Source organism: Ahaetulla prasina, chromosome 2 (assembly GCF_028640845.1).
Source record: "Ahaetulla prasina isolate Xishuangbanna chromosome 2, ASM2864084v1, whole genome shotgun sequence".
NCBI classification, from domain to species: domain Eukaryota; kingdom Metazoa; phylum Chordata; class Lepidosauria; order Squamata; family Colubridae; genus Ahaetulla; species Ahaetulla prasina.
The window spans coordinates 20,211,120-20,225,379 of NC_080540.1; the positions used below are offsets into that span (position 1 = coordinate 20,211,120).

Here is a 14,260-nt window from a genome sequence, read left to right on the forward strand (position 1 = left end):
TTGCATTTAGAACTGCTAATTGTTAGAAATTCTGTATAAAAGTACCACATAGAGTAAAGCACAAAGCCGAAAGCACCAGCCTGAAGATGATGAGTGAGACCTTGTCGAAATGTCGCCAAGATACTCTCAACCTTACACGGGACAAGATCCAAATGTGCCAAGACCTACATACCTATACCCATGAAAACCTACAAATGTGTGTGTGTGTGTGTTTGTATGTTTGCATGTATACGTGCGTGCGTGCGCAGATACATATACATGCACAACAGGGATGGGTTCCAAATTTTTTACTACCGGTTCTGTGGGTGTGGCTTATTTTGTGGGTGTGACTTGATGATCCTGGGACTGGGCGAAGCTGGGCTTCATGGTCCTGTGATTGGCTGGGGCTTTGTTGTCATGTGGCTTTGTGAGACTTTGTGTTTCTGTGGTGAGTGTAAATCACCACACAAACACACAGAAAGCTGAACTAAGCTGAATATGCTAGCTATTGAGTCACATAAAACGCAACCACGTTCCATGTGACCAGTGGTGGGATTCAATTTTTTTTTACTACCAGTTCTGTGGATGTGGCTTGGTGGGCATGGCAGGGGAAAGATACTGTAAAATCTCCATTCCCTCCCCACTCCAAGGGAAGGTTACTGAAAAATCCCCATTTCCTCCCTATCAGCTGGGACTCAGGAGGCAGAGAATAGATGGGGGCGGGGCCAGTCAGAATTTTTACTACCGGTTCTCCGAACTACTCAAAATTTCTGCTGCTGGTTCTCCAAAACTGGTCAGAACCTGCTGAAACCCACCTCTGATGCACACCGCATTATGAATTGAAAGATGATTCTCAAAACTCTAATACATAATTTTGACATGATTATAGGTAAAAAACTGAGGTTTTGGCAATTTGATCCTTTCTTCATATTAGAGCAGAAAAACTAGAACTACTGAGCAAGGGGAATTACTGTTATTTGTATACTCTGGTAAGATCAGCTGCTACAGGAAAAATGCTGTGCATTGTATGCAAACCTGACCATAGTTTTATCTGGCTTTTCTTTTTAGATATTAAGTGGCTATTAAGTGATCTTGTTTTGATGTTGGGTTCTTTACCTTGATGCCTTGTTTTGTGTGGTGAGTTTTGGCAGGCAGGAAGGAGTGATAGAAATTGTAAAAAATAAATTATTCTGAGTAAGGAAAAGATAATTCATTAAGTAACCCATTGGTATAAAATTTAAGAAATGAACTCTTCAGAAATCTGTTGAAGTTATTATTGATACTTGACGATAAAATTGATAAGCAACTCTTATGTTTCAGAAAGCAGCCCCTCGAAGAATGACTCCATTTTATAAAATGTAGATTCGCTTTCAGGGTCTTGAATATCCCTATTTCATAAAAATATACCTTTCGGCTTCTTCCAAAATGTGTTCCCTGACCGGGAATCGAACCCGGGCCGCGGCGGTGAGAGCGCCGAATCCTAACCACTAGACCACCAGGGAAGTTAAATAACATGCTTCTTAAAGGTCTTATCAGGCAATATTGCCATTTATTTTAAACCTGCTTTTTAATAGTTTCCTCTTATAGCAATCGTCCTCTAAAATTTACTCTCTCTTAAATCAGTTCTTTTATACTATAATTACATAACAAAATAAATCTCTAACCTAGGCATTGCCAGTTTAATAAACTCACCAGCTTAACTACTAACACAGTATCTTTCGTTCTGGGAATATCACTTGTCTTTAACTTACAAATTAATGGAAAGAAACGCTTTTTTTCATCCATTCAGGAGATACTTGATTTGGGGTGTTTTTTTCGGAGGCGGCTACAAACATTCCCAGACGGATCGATTGCGGAAAAAAATGGATCAGGAAAAACGTGGGCCGTCTAAGGACGGCGCTGCTCTTCGAAGAAAAAGCCAAATTCCAAATAAGTTTCAAAAGTAAATGTTTTTAGAACTCCCGGTTCTCAGAATTACACGTTGAAAGCATTTTAAGACTTGCATTTGTGATTCCCATTTCATACCTCTCCTATATTTCCTATTCTCCTTTTTTTAAATTATACGTATTTGCCTCAGTATGAGAACACCAAAGAGAATCTGCCAAACAGACCAGCTGAATGGGTCAATACCATCCCTAGGAGTGGAGGACGCCTTGAAACAGGCTTTTATTTTTAATTAAATGCTAAGAAGTCGTCTTGCTCCTATTTATGATCAATCAGCAGTCATATTTATCTTTCGGCATGAAGTATAGATTTTCAGTGATTAAGAAAGAAAAAACAAACACAATGAATTAAAGCTGCTAAAAGCCCGATTTATTTGGAAGACATGAATAAAGCCACTCAAATCCTGTTGACCAGAAAACCGATACTACACTTCCTTCCTCTGTTGGAAGCCCCCTCACGAACATCTTCCACATCTGTTTGTCCAAAGCAGTGGTCTTTCTGCTCAGCTGATTCCATTCAACAATGAGGAGAATTTGCTGGCAATCACCATAATTGTGGTGTTTGTGTTGCCTATGAAGATGATTGAAGATGGGCATCTTAGACAGTGATGGGTTACAGGATTCAGTGGATTTCCTAAGGCAGCAAAATATTTTAAAGTCTCTAGGATATTTTTTAAGATCTTTGGTCTTCTCCCTTTGGCTCCCTGAGGGAGAAGGGAGGAGGCTTCTCTAAGCACATTCAGTGCTAGTGGACTCGGCCGAGTGCTTGGCCAATTCCTTTGTCATGGCTTCCTTCAAGGCAGCTTGCACATCTGTGCCGCTGATGTTGGACAGCTCATTCTTCTGGCTCAAATTCTCCACCTCTGTGGCCACATGGTCATAGACATCGGTCAGCAAAGTCTTCATCAGGCTCCTGGCCTTGGCCTCCATCCGCACTTTGGGCATTTGCCGAAGGACCTTGGCGGCAAAGAGCCTTGGGGAGCAGATCCTCTCTGGACCACTGTCCACTGACTTGGTGGCAGAGGACTGCTTGACCCGACGCTTAGGACGAGCCTGGTGCTTCTTCTGTTTCCTAGGCTGCAGTTTCTTCTGCCTCCGCTTAGCTAGTTGGTGCTTCTTTTGGATTTTCTTTCTCTTTGCATCTCTGACTTTCCTTTTGCCTTTCTGTTTGGCAGCCATTGTTCTTTTCTCTTGAAGCCTCTGCCTGAAATGTCACCAGGCTTTTGCCAGACAAAGTCACTTATAGACAATAACATGCAAATGAGAGGTCTGTATGGAGTGTGCTGATTGGGTAGCCTTACCTTCATCGTATCCATGGAGCCATTGTTACAAAGGACAGGATTGTGATCTATTTTTTTTTTAATCTTCAAGAAATGAAGTTTAACTCTGCCACCATTTCCTGGTTCAAGGATTTCCTGGCCATATTTAAATTTTTGCAATGAAAATTCATTTTTGCCATCTTCACTGAATACCCTAGTTTCCAGTTCTTCACCCTCGCTCTTATTCCCAAAATCGATTTGATTATCTTTAAACACAAAATACCGTAATATTTTGAGTTTATGGTTGTCTTTACAACTTGTTTACCATTTTCTTGGCTCGTTGCAAATGTAGTCTGCAGTAGCCTAATATTTGGGGTGAATGCTATTTTACCAAATATGTCTGCTATATTTCAGTGAGCTGTTCAACAGACAAAGCATCTTCTTAGAAAGTGATAAAATCCACAGAAAACAATTTTTCACATGGGAAAATTCTAAGAAAAGTATTTGTTCCCCCTTCATGAGGAACTGAAAATAAGAGATAGAAGCTGCTGTGATTATTCAGACAAATTTAAAATGTCATAAAAAGCAATAATTCCAAGATGATTTATATGCCAAAGTTTAAATATCTTGTCTTTATTTACTTCAGAATAGAATAGAATAGAATAGAATTTTATTGGCCAAGTGTGATTGGACACACAAGGAATTTGTCTTGGTGCATATGCTCTCAGTGTACATAAAACTTCAGAGGATAATTAGAACTGCAGAAAAAATAATTGCTACCAACTTGCCTTCCATTGAGGACCTGTATACTGCACGAATCAAGAAGAGGGCCGTGAAAATATTTGCAGATCCCTCGCATCCTGGACATAAACTGTTTCAACTCCTACCCTCAAAACGACGCTATAGAGCACTGCACACCAGAACAACTAGACACAAGAACAGTTTTTTCCCGAAGGCCATCACTCTGCAAAACAAATAATTCCCTCAACACTGTCAGACTATTTACTGAATCTGCACTACTATTAATCGTTTCATAGTTCCCATCACCAATCTCTTTCCACTTATGACTGTATGACTATAACTTGTTGCTGGCAATCCTTATGATTTATATTGATATATTGATCATCAATTGTGTTGTAAATGTTGTACCTTGATGAACGTATCTTTTCTTTTATGTACACTGAGAGCATATGCACCAAGACAAATTCCTTGTGTGTCCAATCACACTTGGCCAATAAAATTCTATTCTATTCTATTCTATTCTATTCTAAAAGAAAAGATACGTTCATCAAGGTACAACATTTACAACACAATTGATGATCAATATATCAATATAAATCATAAGTATTGCCAGCAACAAGTTATAGTCATACAGTCATAAGTGGAAAGAGATGGGTGATGGGAACTATGAAACGATTAATAGTAGTGCAGATTCAGTAAATAGTCTGACAGTGTTGAGGGAATTATTTGTTTAGCAGAGTGATGGCCTTCGGGAAAAAACTGTTCTTGTGTCTAGTTGTTCTGGTGTGCAGTGCTCTATAGCGTCGTTTTGAGGGTAGGAGTTGAAACAGTTTATGTCCAGGATGCGAGGGATCTGCAAATATTTTCACGGCCCTCTTCTTGATTCGTGCAGTATACAGGTCCTCAATGGAAGGCAAGTTGGTAGCAATTATTTTTTCTGCAGTTCTAATTATCCTCTGAAGTCTGTGTTTTTCTTGTTGGGTTGCAGAACCGAACCAGACAGTTATAGAGGTGCAAATGACAGACTCAATAATTCCTCTGTAGAATTGGATCAGCAGCTCCTTGGGCAGTTTGAGCTTACTGAGTTGGCGCAGAAAGAACATTCTTTGTTGTCCTTTTTTAATGATGTTTTTGATGTTAGCTGTCCATTTGAGATCTTGCGATATGATAGAACCCAGAAATTTGAAGGTTTCTACTGTTGATACTGTGTTGTCAAGTATTGTGAGAGGTGGAAGTATGGAAGGGTTTTTCCTAAAGTCTACCACCATTTCTACGGTTTTGAGTGTGTTCAGTTCCAGATTGTTTTGGTTGCACCACAAGGCTAGTCGTTCGACCTCTCGTCTATATGCGGATTCGTCATTGTCTCGAATGAGACCAATCACCATTCAGACCATTCAGACCATTCAGACCATTCAGAACAGGCTTGAACCACCTCCTGTTCTTCTTTCCAGTTGTTAATTGCTACAATTCAGCATTTGAAATATACTAATTTGTAGATGAGCAACAGCTATAATGAGATTCCAAATAACTACATCAAAGATCTGATCAAGCATTCCATTCTTGATAGAAATTCCAAAAACCTCAGGTAATTTATATGAAAGTGTAATTACAATTTTCATTATACCATCAATAAGGAGCAGCTTTATCACTATCTACACATTAGTTTTCAGGAGAATTTTGGCAAATATTCTGATTGTATTATTTTGAAGTGGTGTACATCCAATCTAGCAAAGCTTTGTTGATGCTAGAAATGATCCCAGTGTCTATTCTAGCTAGTATTGCTTATATATGTTTCTTTATCTTTCATGACCAAGGCAAAAGAACTACAAGATTTCACATGCCTTTATTCCATTTTGCAAGATAATTTTGCTCTTTTAATAGCTATACCATCAATGTGTGATATAATTAGGTTTGTCATCACCATCTGCCTGCCCACGATTCTTAGATTCTATTGTTTTAACTGAATATTTTAATCTCTAGTGATGACTTCAGGATTTTTAAACTGGAAATGGTGTACAAGATTTTAAACCAGAAATAGTATAAAAGATACAATATACACATGAGAGTTATTAAAGCTGCTAAAATCCTGATTTATTGGAAAAGCATGATACATAATATACGATGTTCCTCTTCTGATCAGAAACCACTTCACAAACAATTGAAATAAGGTAGATTGGTCTGATTCTTCTTTATAGTATGGAATATCTCTAGTACAGATAGAGCAGTCCAACATCTGTTTCATCACCAGGTAGTTCAGATGATTATGAATATGCACAATGTTGTTTAGCTCATCCCATAAACTCCATTTTCTAAGCTACTGTTGGAAGTGAAGCTAGAAGTTTAGTGAATGGGAGATCACAGGATTTCTTGGATATAATAAGGCAGCAAAATATTTTAATGTTTCTTAGGTCTTTCTTGAAATGATCCTCTTCCTTTTCACCCTTACATGGGGCCTTTCCAAGGAGAGGAAAGGGCTACTTCTTCTAAGCACTGCTGATGGGCTCAGCCGTGTGGCTGGCCAGCTCCTTCGTCATGGCTTCTTTCAAAGCAGCCTGCACATCTGTGCAGCTGATGCTGAAGGGCTGGGTTTTCTGGCTCAGGCCCTGCACTTCTGTGGTTACATGATTGTATACATCTGTTAGTAAGGTTTTGACCAGGCCTTTGGTTTTGGCTTCAACGTAAGACTTGAGCACCTGTCGGACCATCTTGGAGGCAAACAGCTTAGGGGAACTGAATCTCACCATCTTGCTGCTGACAGTGTTAGTGGCATATGCATGCTTGACCCCATGTTCTAGGTGAGAATGGAGTCTCTTCTGAGTTCGAGTTCTTCGACTTTGCCGGGTGTACTGATACTTCTTCCTGAGCTGGTTTCTTTTCACAGTTTTGGCCTTTCTTTTCACTTGCTGTTTAGCAGCCATTGTTCTTTTTTTCTGTTACTGTTTTGGTCCTACTCTCAGCAAGCCCTTGCCTTCAAATGTCACCAACCCATTGTGAGTGAAGCCATTTATAGGCAACAGTATGCAAATGAAGGAATTAAACTGAAAGTGCTGATTGGACAGCTCAAACCTTTGCTGTAATAAAGCTACCATTATCACTCCAGGTGTGGTTATGATCTGGGCAGTTATGAAATCCTATGATGTCACAACTGAGTGGCACACAGCAATAAATGTTATGGTTCCAACTCTAAGTAAAATTAACACCAAAATTAAAGGTATAAGTCAAGAATTCAATTTTTTTTAACAATCATGCACACTCTCGCACTCACATATATCCAACCAAATATATTCTTCAATCTATCACCATTAGAAATTAATCAATATTTAAATACATTATTATTCCCAGAATTCATGGCGCCTCTATTTTCTGTTTCAGAAATCACTGAAGTCTTTAGTACTATTCAAAATGTCTATGGAGATTCTCAGTCATCCAAGTCATGGTTGTCCCAAAAATGCTTTTTCAAAAGGCAACTGGACTTCCTTTATTTTTCCTTGAAGGTGTGAGAGTGCTAATGACCGGATGACCACAAGGAATATGAATCCTTCCATTCTCTTCAGTCAGAACTGAAGAAGCTTCTTGAAATTCGCATAGCAAATTTCTGTTGCTAGGCAAGACATCTGTTAAGTGAGTTTTGCTCCATTTTACAATCTTTCAGGCCACATTTGTTAAGTGAACCACTGCAGTTGTTAAGTTAGCGACATGATTGTTAAGTGAATCTGGCTTCCCCATTGATTTTGCTTATCAGAAAGTCACAAAAAATGAGCAAGTGACCCAGGGATACTGCAATCATCATAAATATGAATCAGTTGCCAAGTGTCTGAATTTTGATCGTGTGTCCATGGGGATCTGCAATGTGTGAAAACAGTCGTAAATCACTTTTTTCAGTGCCATTGTAATTTTGAACAGTCATTAAATAAACTATTGTAAGTTAAGGACTATCTGTACGTCATTATTTAGAATAATCAAAAGGAACAATTTCAAGAATGTATATAGGTTATTATTGCAATTAGAAATACTGGATCCACCGTACAGTTTAAAATAAACTTGGAAAACTGATCTTGGTAATCCCACACAGGAGACAAATAAGCAGAAGTTAAGGAAAGCAGAAGGATTCATGTCAGGTCATGTCAGTGCAAGAAATGAAGTGAAAGGTTATATAGGCTCTCTAAGGCTGGCATATATTTAATATATATATATAATATAAATTATTATATATATTATATTTATTTTATATAAATACTTGTATAATATTTATATAAAATATATAAATATATTTTGAAAATATATTTCAAAATTATTCTTCCATATATTGGACGGGTTGTCCAAAAAAATGTCATTTTTTCCCCCGCTTGTGCTGATCATATCATAAAGTTCTACATTTTTGGTGTAACATTTTTGGGAAGATAAGTTCTAGCACTTATTTTTTTAAAAACCCTGAATGCTCCTCACAGTAGTAAATAAAAAAGCTTAAATATAAGAAACTTATTATTTAATCTTATTAGCCAAAATATAATTATGTAACATGACACACTCTAGATAATATAACGACTAAATTGTGGATTAATGAGATCTCTTTCATGGCTACATTAGAAAAATTAAAAGTTAAATTAATGAGACATCAGAGGCAGGAACCAGAATGTTATCAAACTTTTTAAGGTTTATCTTAATAGCAGTAAACTATAACCTTATTCTACATCAGACTGTTGTTTCCTTGCATTTTTTTACAGAAGTTCTTACAAGAATTTGCGTACATTTTATAGAAAACTCTTTCCTTATATAAAACACACAATTAGTCAACTTGTTTGAAATCATGGACTTCACACCTTTTTTTTAAATTTTGCTAATTGGACTTTTAACATAATTGAGTAGAAACTGTAAGCAGAGCCAAATATCATTGAGCAGCAATATCACCAAGCATTTAAATATGAAAGTATGTATCATGTTTATAATTAAATTTTCAATTAAATAAATACTATATTTAATTATATTAAATCTCTTAATAGGGTTGTTGAGCTTTTCCTTTTTTAATGATATTTAAAGGATTTTCTTACTAAAGCATCTATTGCGTCTATTTCCATCTTACTATGCACACAAACACACGTTCATTTCATATTTAATTTTAATATTTGTTTCATTTTAATTCTTATTCTTGAGGAAATATAAATACAAAGCTTTAAATACAAACTTGAGGGATCTTCAAACATTATCGTTATTCACTAGTGTTAAAAAAAACTTGATAAGTCATCTCATGGATAACGTAGTTCTGGTTAAAAGGGTAGCAAACCGTAAGAATAAACGAAGATCAAGGTATTATTTCTAGAAGGACAAGGAGTGATCGGTTTTGTTTTGTTTTTCTTTTGCTTTATTTGGCTGAAATTGAGGAAACTACTACAGCAGTTTTTTTAGAAATGTATAGTAAACTATGAAAAGAGCTTTTTAAAAATAGAATAAAAGAGGCTTCTCGTTAAGGAACAATTTGATTATGAAGAAAAAGGTCATTCCCTGACCGGGAATCGAACCCGGGCCGCGGCGGTGAGAGCGCCGAATCCTAACCACTAGACCACCAGGGAACCTGCTATAAACCTTTTCTTTAGTCCTAACATAGTCCAAATAGGGCATTCTATATTTTTTGATAAATGTAATTATTTTCTATCAAACTACAATGAGACTCAATGAAATGTAGTATTATAATCATTCAGACATTTTAAACTTGATGTTTTTCCCAGCAACCAGAAATATAACCTGAAGTTCCTTTTCTATAAAACGCTATGATAAAGCATTCAGGAAGATCTGGAGATTTTCATTTCTAAAATTCAGAGATCAGAATCTTAAAGGAAAAGGGGGAATGGGGAGCGGGATTCTTTTCTATGCATCCGGTCTTAAAATTCTCTATCCCGCAAAATGCTTCTTCGCTAGCAAAGAGAAATTGAAAATAGGAAAAAAAAAACGTGAACGCGTCCATAAAATGAGCAGGATGAAAAACCTTTAAAATGTAAGTTTCGCTTGTTTTCTAGATATATAAGCATAAGTTTGATACGTCTTTGTGGACATATAGGAAGAAAAAAGACCCATATAATATAAGAGGGGGAAAAAGGGAGTTGTCAGAAGTGGGATTTGAACCCACGCCTCCATTCGGAGACCAGAACACCCAGCACAGGGAAGGAGCTAAGCCTTGAGTCTGGCGCCTTAGACCACTCGGCCATCCTGACACTCGCTTAATAAGCTTCTGAAAAGAGTCCCTTTATACTTCCATTTCGTTCCGCCAACACACGAACCTAGATTGCAGTTTGCAAAGCAATTGTGACACATGCAGATTTCTTCACGTTTCCTCGGAAAAATAATGCGCCAGGGTAAATATCTAACTATCTGAACTCCCCGGCAGCCACAAAGCATAACTGCATTACAATTGGAAAACTAAACATCCAGTCAAGCCGCTAGACGTTTGGACGATGTTTATAGTTCCTGGGGCCAAACAGTTCCAGTTCCAACTAGGGTCTTTTTTTTTTTGTAAAATTAACTGGCACTCCTTTTTAAAAATAATCCTTAGTGCTGCCGCCTCCCAATGTACTGATATTTATTATTATGTATAGTTGGTCGCAGCCGTAATTTGATAGGCTGTAGGACAAACTCAATGAAAATTCATTTTCATGGTATGACTATTGCGAATTTCTAGTATTATTATCCTTTTGATACAACTGTAAGACAAAAATTTTGGGTAGCTGATTAAAATAAAAACCCAGAGAAAAATCCCCTAAAGAGAGAAGAAAACACTAAAAAAAATCATACATGCAATTCATTGAATGTAGTTGCTAAAATCCTGATTTATTGGCGATACATACATACATATTGTACATAATATGATGTTCCTTTTCCTTTTTGCAAACACCTCACAAACAATTATTTCAAACATCTATTTAACCATGGCTCATCTTTCTTAGCCTTGAGCTTCTGGCTTATGAGATGAAATTCTCTTCAAAAATACAGGCCATTGTCCAGTCATCACTTTTAACTTCCTATTGTTTCCGAGTAACATCTGTGGAGGTGAAAGATGATGTCTTAGGAAAGGTAGACTGCAGGATTTCTTACGCTTAAAAGGGCAGGAAAATATGTTAAAGTTTCTTGGATATTTTTTAAAGATCTTTGGTCTTCTCCCTTTGGCTCCCTGAGCACATCTCTAAGCACATTCAGTGCTGATAGGCTCGGCCGAGTGTTTGGCCATTTCCTTTGTCATGGCTTCCTTCAAGGCAGCTTGCACATCAGTGCCGCTGATGTTGGACAGGTCGTTCTTCTGGCTCAAATTCTCCACCTCTGTGGCCACATGGTCATAGACATCAGTCAGCAAGGTCTTCATCAGGCTCCTGGCCTTGATCTCCATCCTGACCTTGGGCATCTGCCGAAAGACCTTGGCGGCAAAGAGCCTTGGGGAGCAGATCCTCTCTGGACCACTGTCCACTGACTTGGTGGCAGAGGGCTGCTTGACCCGACGCTTAGGACGAGCCTGGTGCTTCTTCTGTTTCCTAGGCTGCAGTTTCTTCTGCTTCCGCTTGGCTAGTTGGTACTTTTTCTGGATTTTCTTTCTCTTTGCATTTCTGGCTTTCTTTTTGCCTTGCTGTTTGGCAGCCATTGTTCTTTTCTCTGGAAGCTCCTGCTTGAAATGTCATCAGATTTTTGAGGCAATGTCACTTATAGACAGCCTCATGCAAATAGGGCTACACTGGGAGACCTGATTGGTTGGCTATCTTTGCCTTTGTTATAGGTAAGCTGTCATTGTTACATTAAAATGGTTATGATCAACAGCTTAATGGCCATTGCTATAACGATATAATGCCATACAGTTTTACCCCGTTCATCAGCTATCCTAAAATACGTTCTAAGCTACAACATACTTTGCTATTCATTCATGAATAGGTTGCTACCCTTACCAACTCTCAGACAGGAAGTATTGAATTGGCACTGGGAAATTACTGCAGTATTAGCAGCTTCCTTCGTATTACCAGGTCCTGCCCCAATCCAAACCAATTTTTGTCATGTTTTTCAAACCCACAGTGTATGACTTAACTTGGAAATCTGATCTGGATGCAAGGGCTGAACATGATTATGCAATGATAACTAATGTAGACACATGTAAGTGTAATAGAGAATATGAGGTAAATATAGTTATAGCTTCAGAACAAGTTCAAGATCGTGCTGGTATGGAATTTGGATTTAAGGAAGATAGGATCAATTCAATAAATGGATTGTGATCAAGATGGCCTCTGTCTTGGAGCTGAGGTATCCTCAACCATTTTCCACCCATCCCATAACCCCCCTGAATATGGCTGTTTTTACATGTAACTAACACATGTATTATGTTCATATAAAAGGCAAGGGCCTCATCATCTTGACTTTTTTGAACCCCCTGCAGACATCCCTGGTTCTCAGTTCAATATACTGAACAATTTGCAAGTCTAAATTTGTTTCTTTCAAGAAGCCACTTGAGATTGTGACCTGATTGTTTCCTAAGAACAGAGAACAGTATTATTTCTGAGACACACCAATCATTTTCATTCACACAGGGTGTGAAGGACTCAAAGCAGTACTGTAATTACCTAGTAATCCCATTCCTGTTTCTAAACAAACCCAGATATCCAAGTTACGTTGCAAGTATGAAATCTTCCATTTGGATAACCATCATAAACTCATTAGGTGGTGAGTTTAACTAAACCTCCAAATCTCATAACAATTTTCAGAAGTGCTACATCTACCTTTTTTGTCCCTACCCTCTAATGTTCAGTGTGCAAGAAGGTTTGGGTTCAAGTCACACTGCAGCCGACATTATTTAAAAGGAAAGAAAACCACGTGAGCATTAAATGACCTGATAAAACCCCATTTTATTATACTCCTAAGAATAAGATGTTTCTTTTCCAAAGATTTTTTTTCCAGTGATGTGAGGAGTTTTCTGCAGGTCAGAAGGTTGTTGGTTCCTGTGCTTACGTGAGATGTCCCTCAAAAAGGAAGAGATTCTCAGTATCTTTAGAGTATTGTCAGGACTTTTCATCAGGTGGAAACTAGATTTTGGAGGGGGGGGCGTTGTTTTGAAGGCTGGCTCTCTCCCCTCCTTCTTGTTTGTAGATGTCACAAGGGCCAACCAAAGGAAATAGGAAGGAGCAGTTCTAATAGCGTCGTGGCTCTTTGCGTATAGTTTGGACCAAATCCATGGCGTGCTTTTTGCGCATCACTTTCTTTAATGCATTTTGTAATTCCTTGGAGCCGATGGTACAGCTCTGCTTGACTTTCTTGTTACACTTGGCCTTCTCAGACACATTGTTGTAGAACTTCCTTATGAAGGAGATCATCTTTCCCTTTGCTTTGGTTGATATGGGTATTTTGTCCCGATGCAGCCGACGCAGGACTTTAGAAATAAACTCGTCATAAGGTCGCTTCAGACCTGGCTTTTGAGGCCCACCTAGCTTTCTCACCACCATTGTTCCCTGCTTGCCTTGTTTTCTACGTTGCTTTCTGCATTTTGGCAACAGCTTCCGGTGTGTTCCCTTCCTGCCTCTGGTCTGCTTCTTTCTCCTTGGAAACCGAGTCCTGCGCTTTGGTCTGCGAGCAGCAGCCATTGCCCCAATGTCTCCAAGTTATTTCAGTTTTTTCCACCTGAGAAAGCCACTGTGGCTTTGAGCTTTGGTTTCATTTAGTGTCTGGAGCTCCAGTACTCTTCATCCCACTGATAGTCTGCTGGTGTACTAAGAGTTGCAAGTTCTGATGTAGAAAGGATAGCCAATCAGGTTCCAGCACCTCATAATGTACTTCCTGAGCTTTCTCTTTGACATGGGCCAACAGAAGACATTGTGACACTGTCACTGTCATTGGCAGAATCAAGATGAAACGCAAGCAGGACCATGACAAATGTTAATCGCTGTGCATCAATTTTCACGGATCATAAATTTGTGTTAATTTTTAGTTTCCAAAACTCTCCCATAAGACTAACCAAATTATGGTACAATGTTACTTTTTAAAAAAGGCACCTAAGTAGTAAAATAAAAAATATTAAGTTTCTAAGAGGGTTGTATTTTCTACTTGAACTGAGAATGACTTGTTTAATCACTGAACTATCTTCTTACCCTACAATATTCTTTCAAAGCTCCTGTTGCAAATTTCATTCTATTTCAGAACTGAACTAGAAATCTCTTCAGTTCAGAAAGACTGAGTGGAAAGATGTTTCCATGAAAATAATATAATCCCTGCACACTATAGAAAGTTTTTACTTGAACTAAACTTTGTGTGAGCCGCCTCCCATCTTTGTTGTTTAGATTTAGAAGAACCAAGACCTGCCTTTTCACTCCGGCCTTTGGTGTG

The 14,260-nt window shown here is 38.2% G+C and overlaps 2 protein-coding genes and 3 non-coding genes across 5 annotated transcripts; all 5 read right to left on the bottom strand.

Annotated features, from left to right (window-relative positions):
- Positions 1-1,409: 1,409 nt before the first annotated feature.
- On the bottom strand, positions 1,410-1,481 carry TRNAE-CUC (transfer RNA glutamic acid (anticodon CUC)). The gene has a single exon. It is a non-coding gene; the product is annotated as a tRNA-Glu (tRNA).
- A 906-nt stretch (positions 1,482-2,387) lies between these two features.
- LOC131190315 (histone H2B.v3-like) lies at positions 2,388-3,101 on the bottom strand. Its single transcript, XM_058167595.1, has one exon. It carries the CDS (start codon positions 3,099-3,101, stop codon positions 2,652-2,654), a length of 450 nt encoding a protein of 149 aa, XP_058023578.1. The 3' UTR covers positions 2,388-2,651.
- A 6,316-nt stretch (positions 3,102-9,417) lies between these two features.
- TRNAE-CUC (transfer RNA glutamic acid (anticodon CUC)) lies at positions 9,418-9,489 on the bottom strand. The gene has a single exon. It is a non-coding gene; the product is annotated as a tRNA-Glu (tRNA).
- A 529-nt stretch (positions 9,490-10,018) lies between these two features.
- Positions 10,019-10,128, bottom strand: TRNAL-CAA (transfer RNA leucine (anticodon CAA)). Its single transcript has 2 exons — positions 10,091-10,128; positions 10,019-10,064 (listed from the first exon to the last, which is right to left on the bottom strand). It is a non-coding gene; the product is annotated as a tRNA-Leu (tRNA).
- Positions 10,129-10,734: 606 nt separating this feature from the next.
- LOC131190314 (histone H2B.v3-like) lies at positions 10,735-11,555 on the bottom strand. Its single transcript, XM_058167594.1, has one exon. It carries the CDS (start codon positions 11,541-11,543, stop codon positions 11,094-11,096), a length of 450 nt encoding a protein of 149 aa, XP_058023577.1. The 5' UTR covers positions 11,544-11,555; the 3' UTR covers positions 10,735-11,093.
- Positions 11,556-14,260: the final 2,705 nt, after the last annotated feature.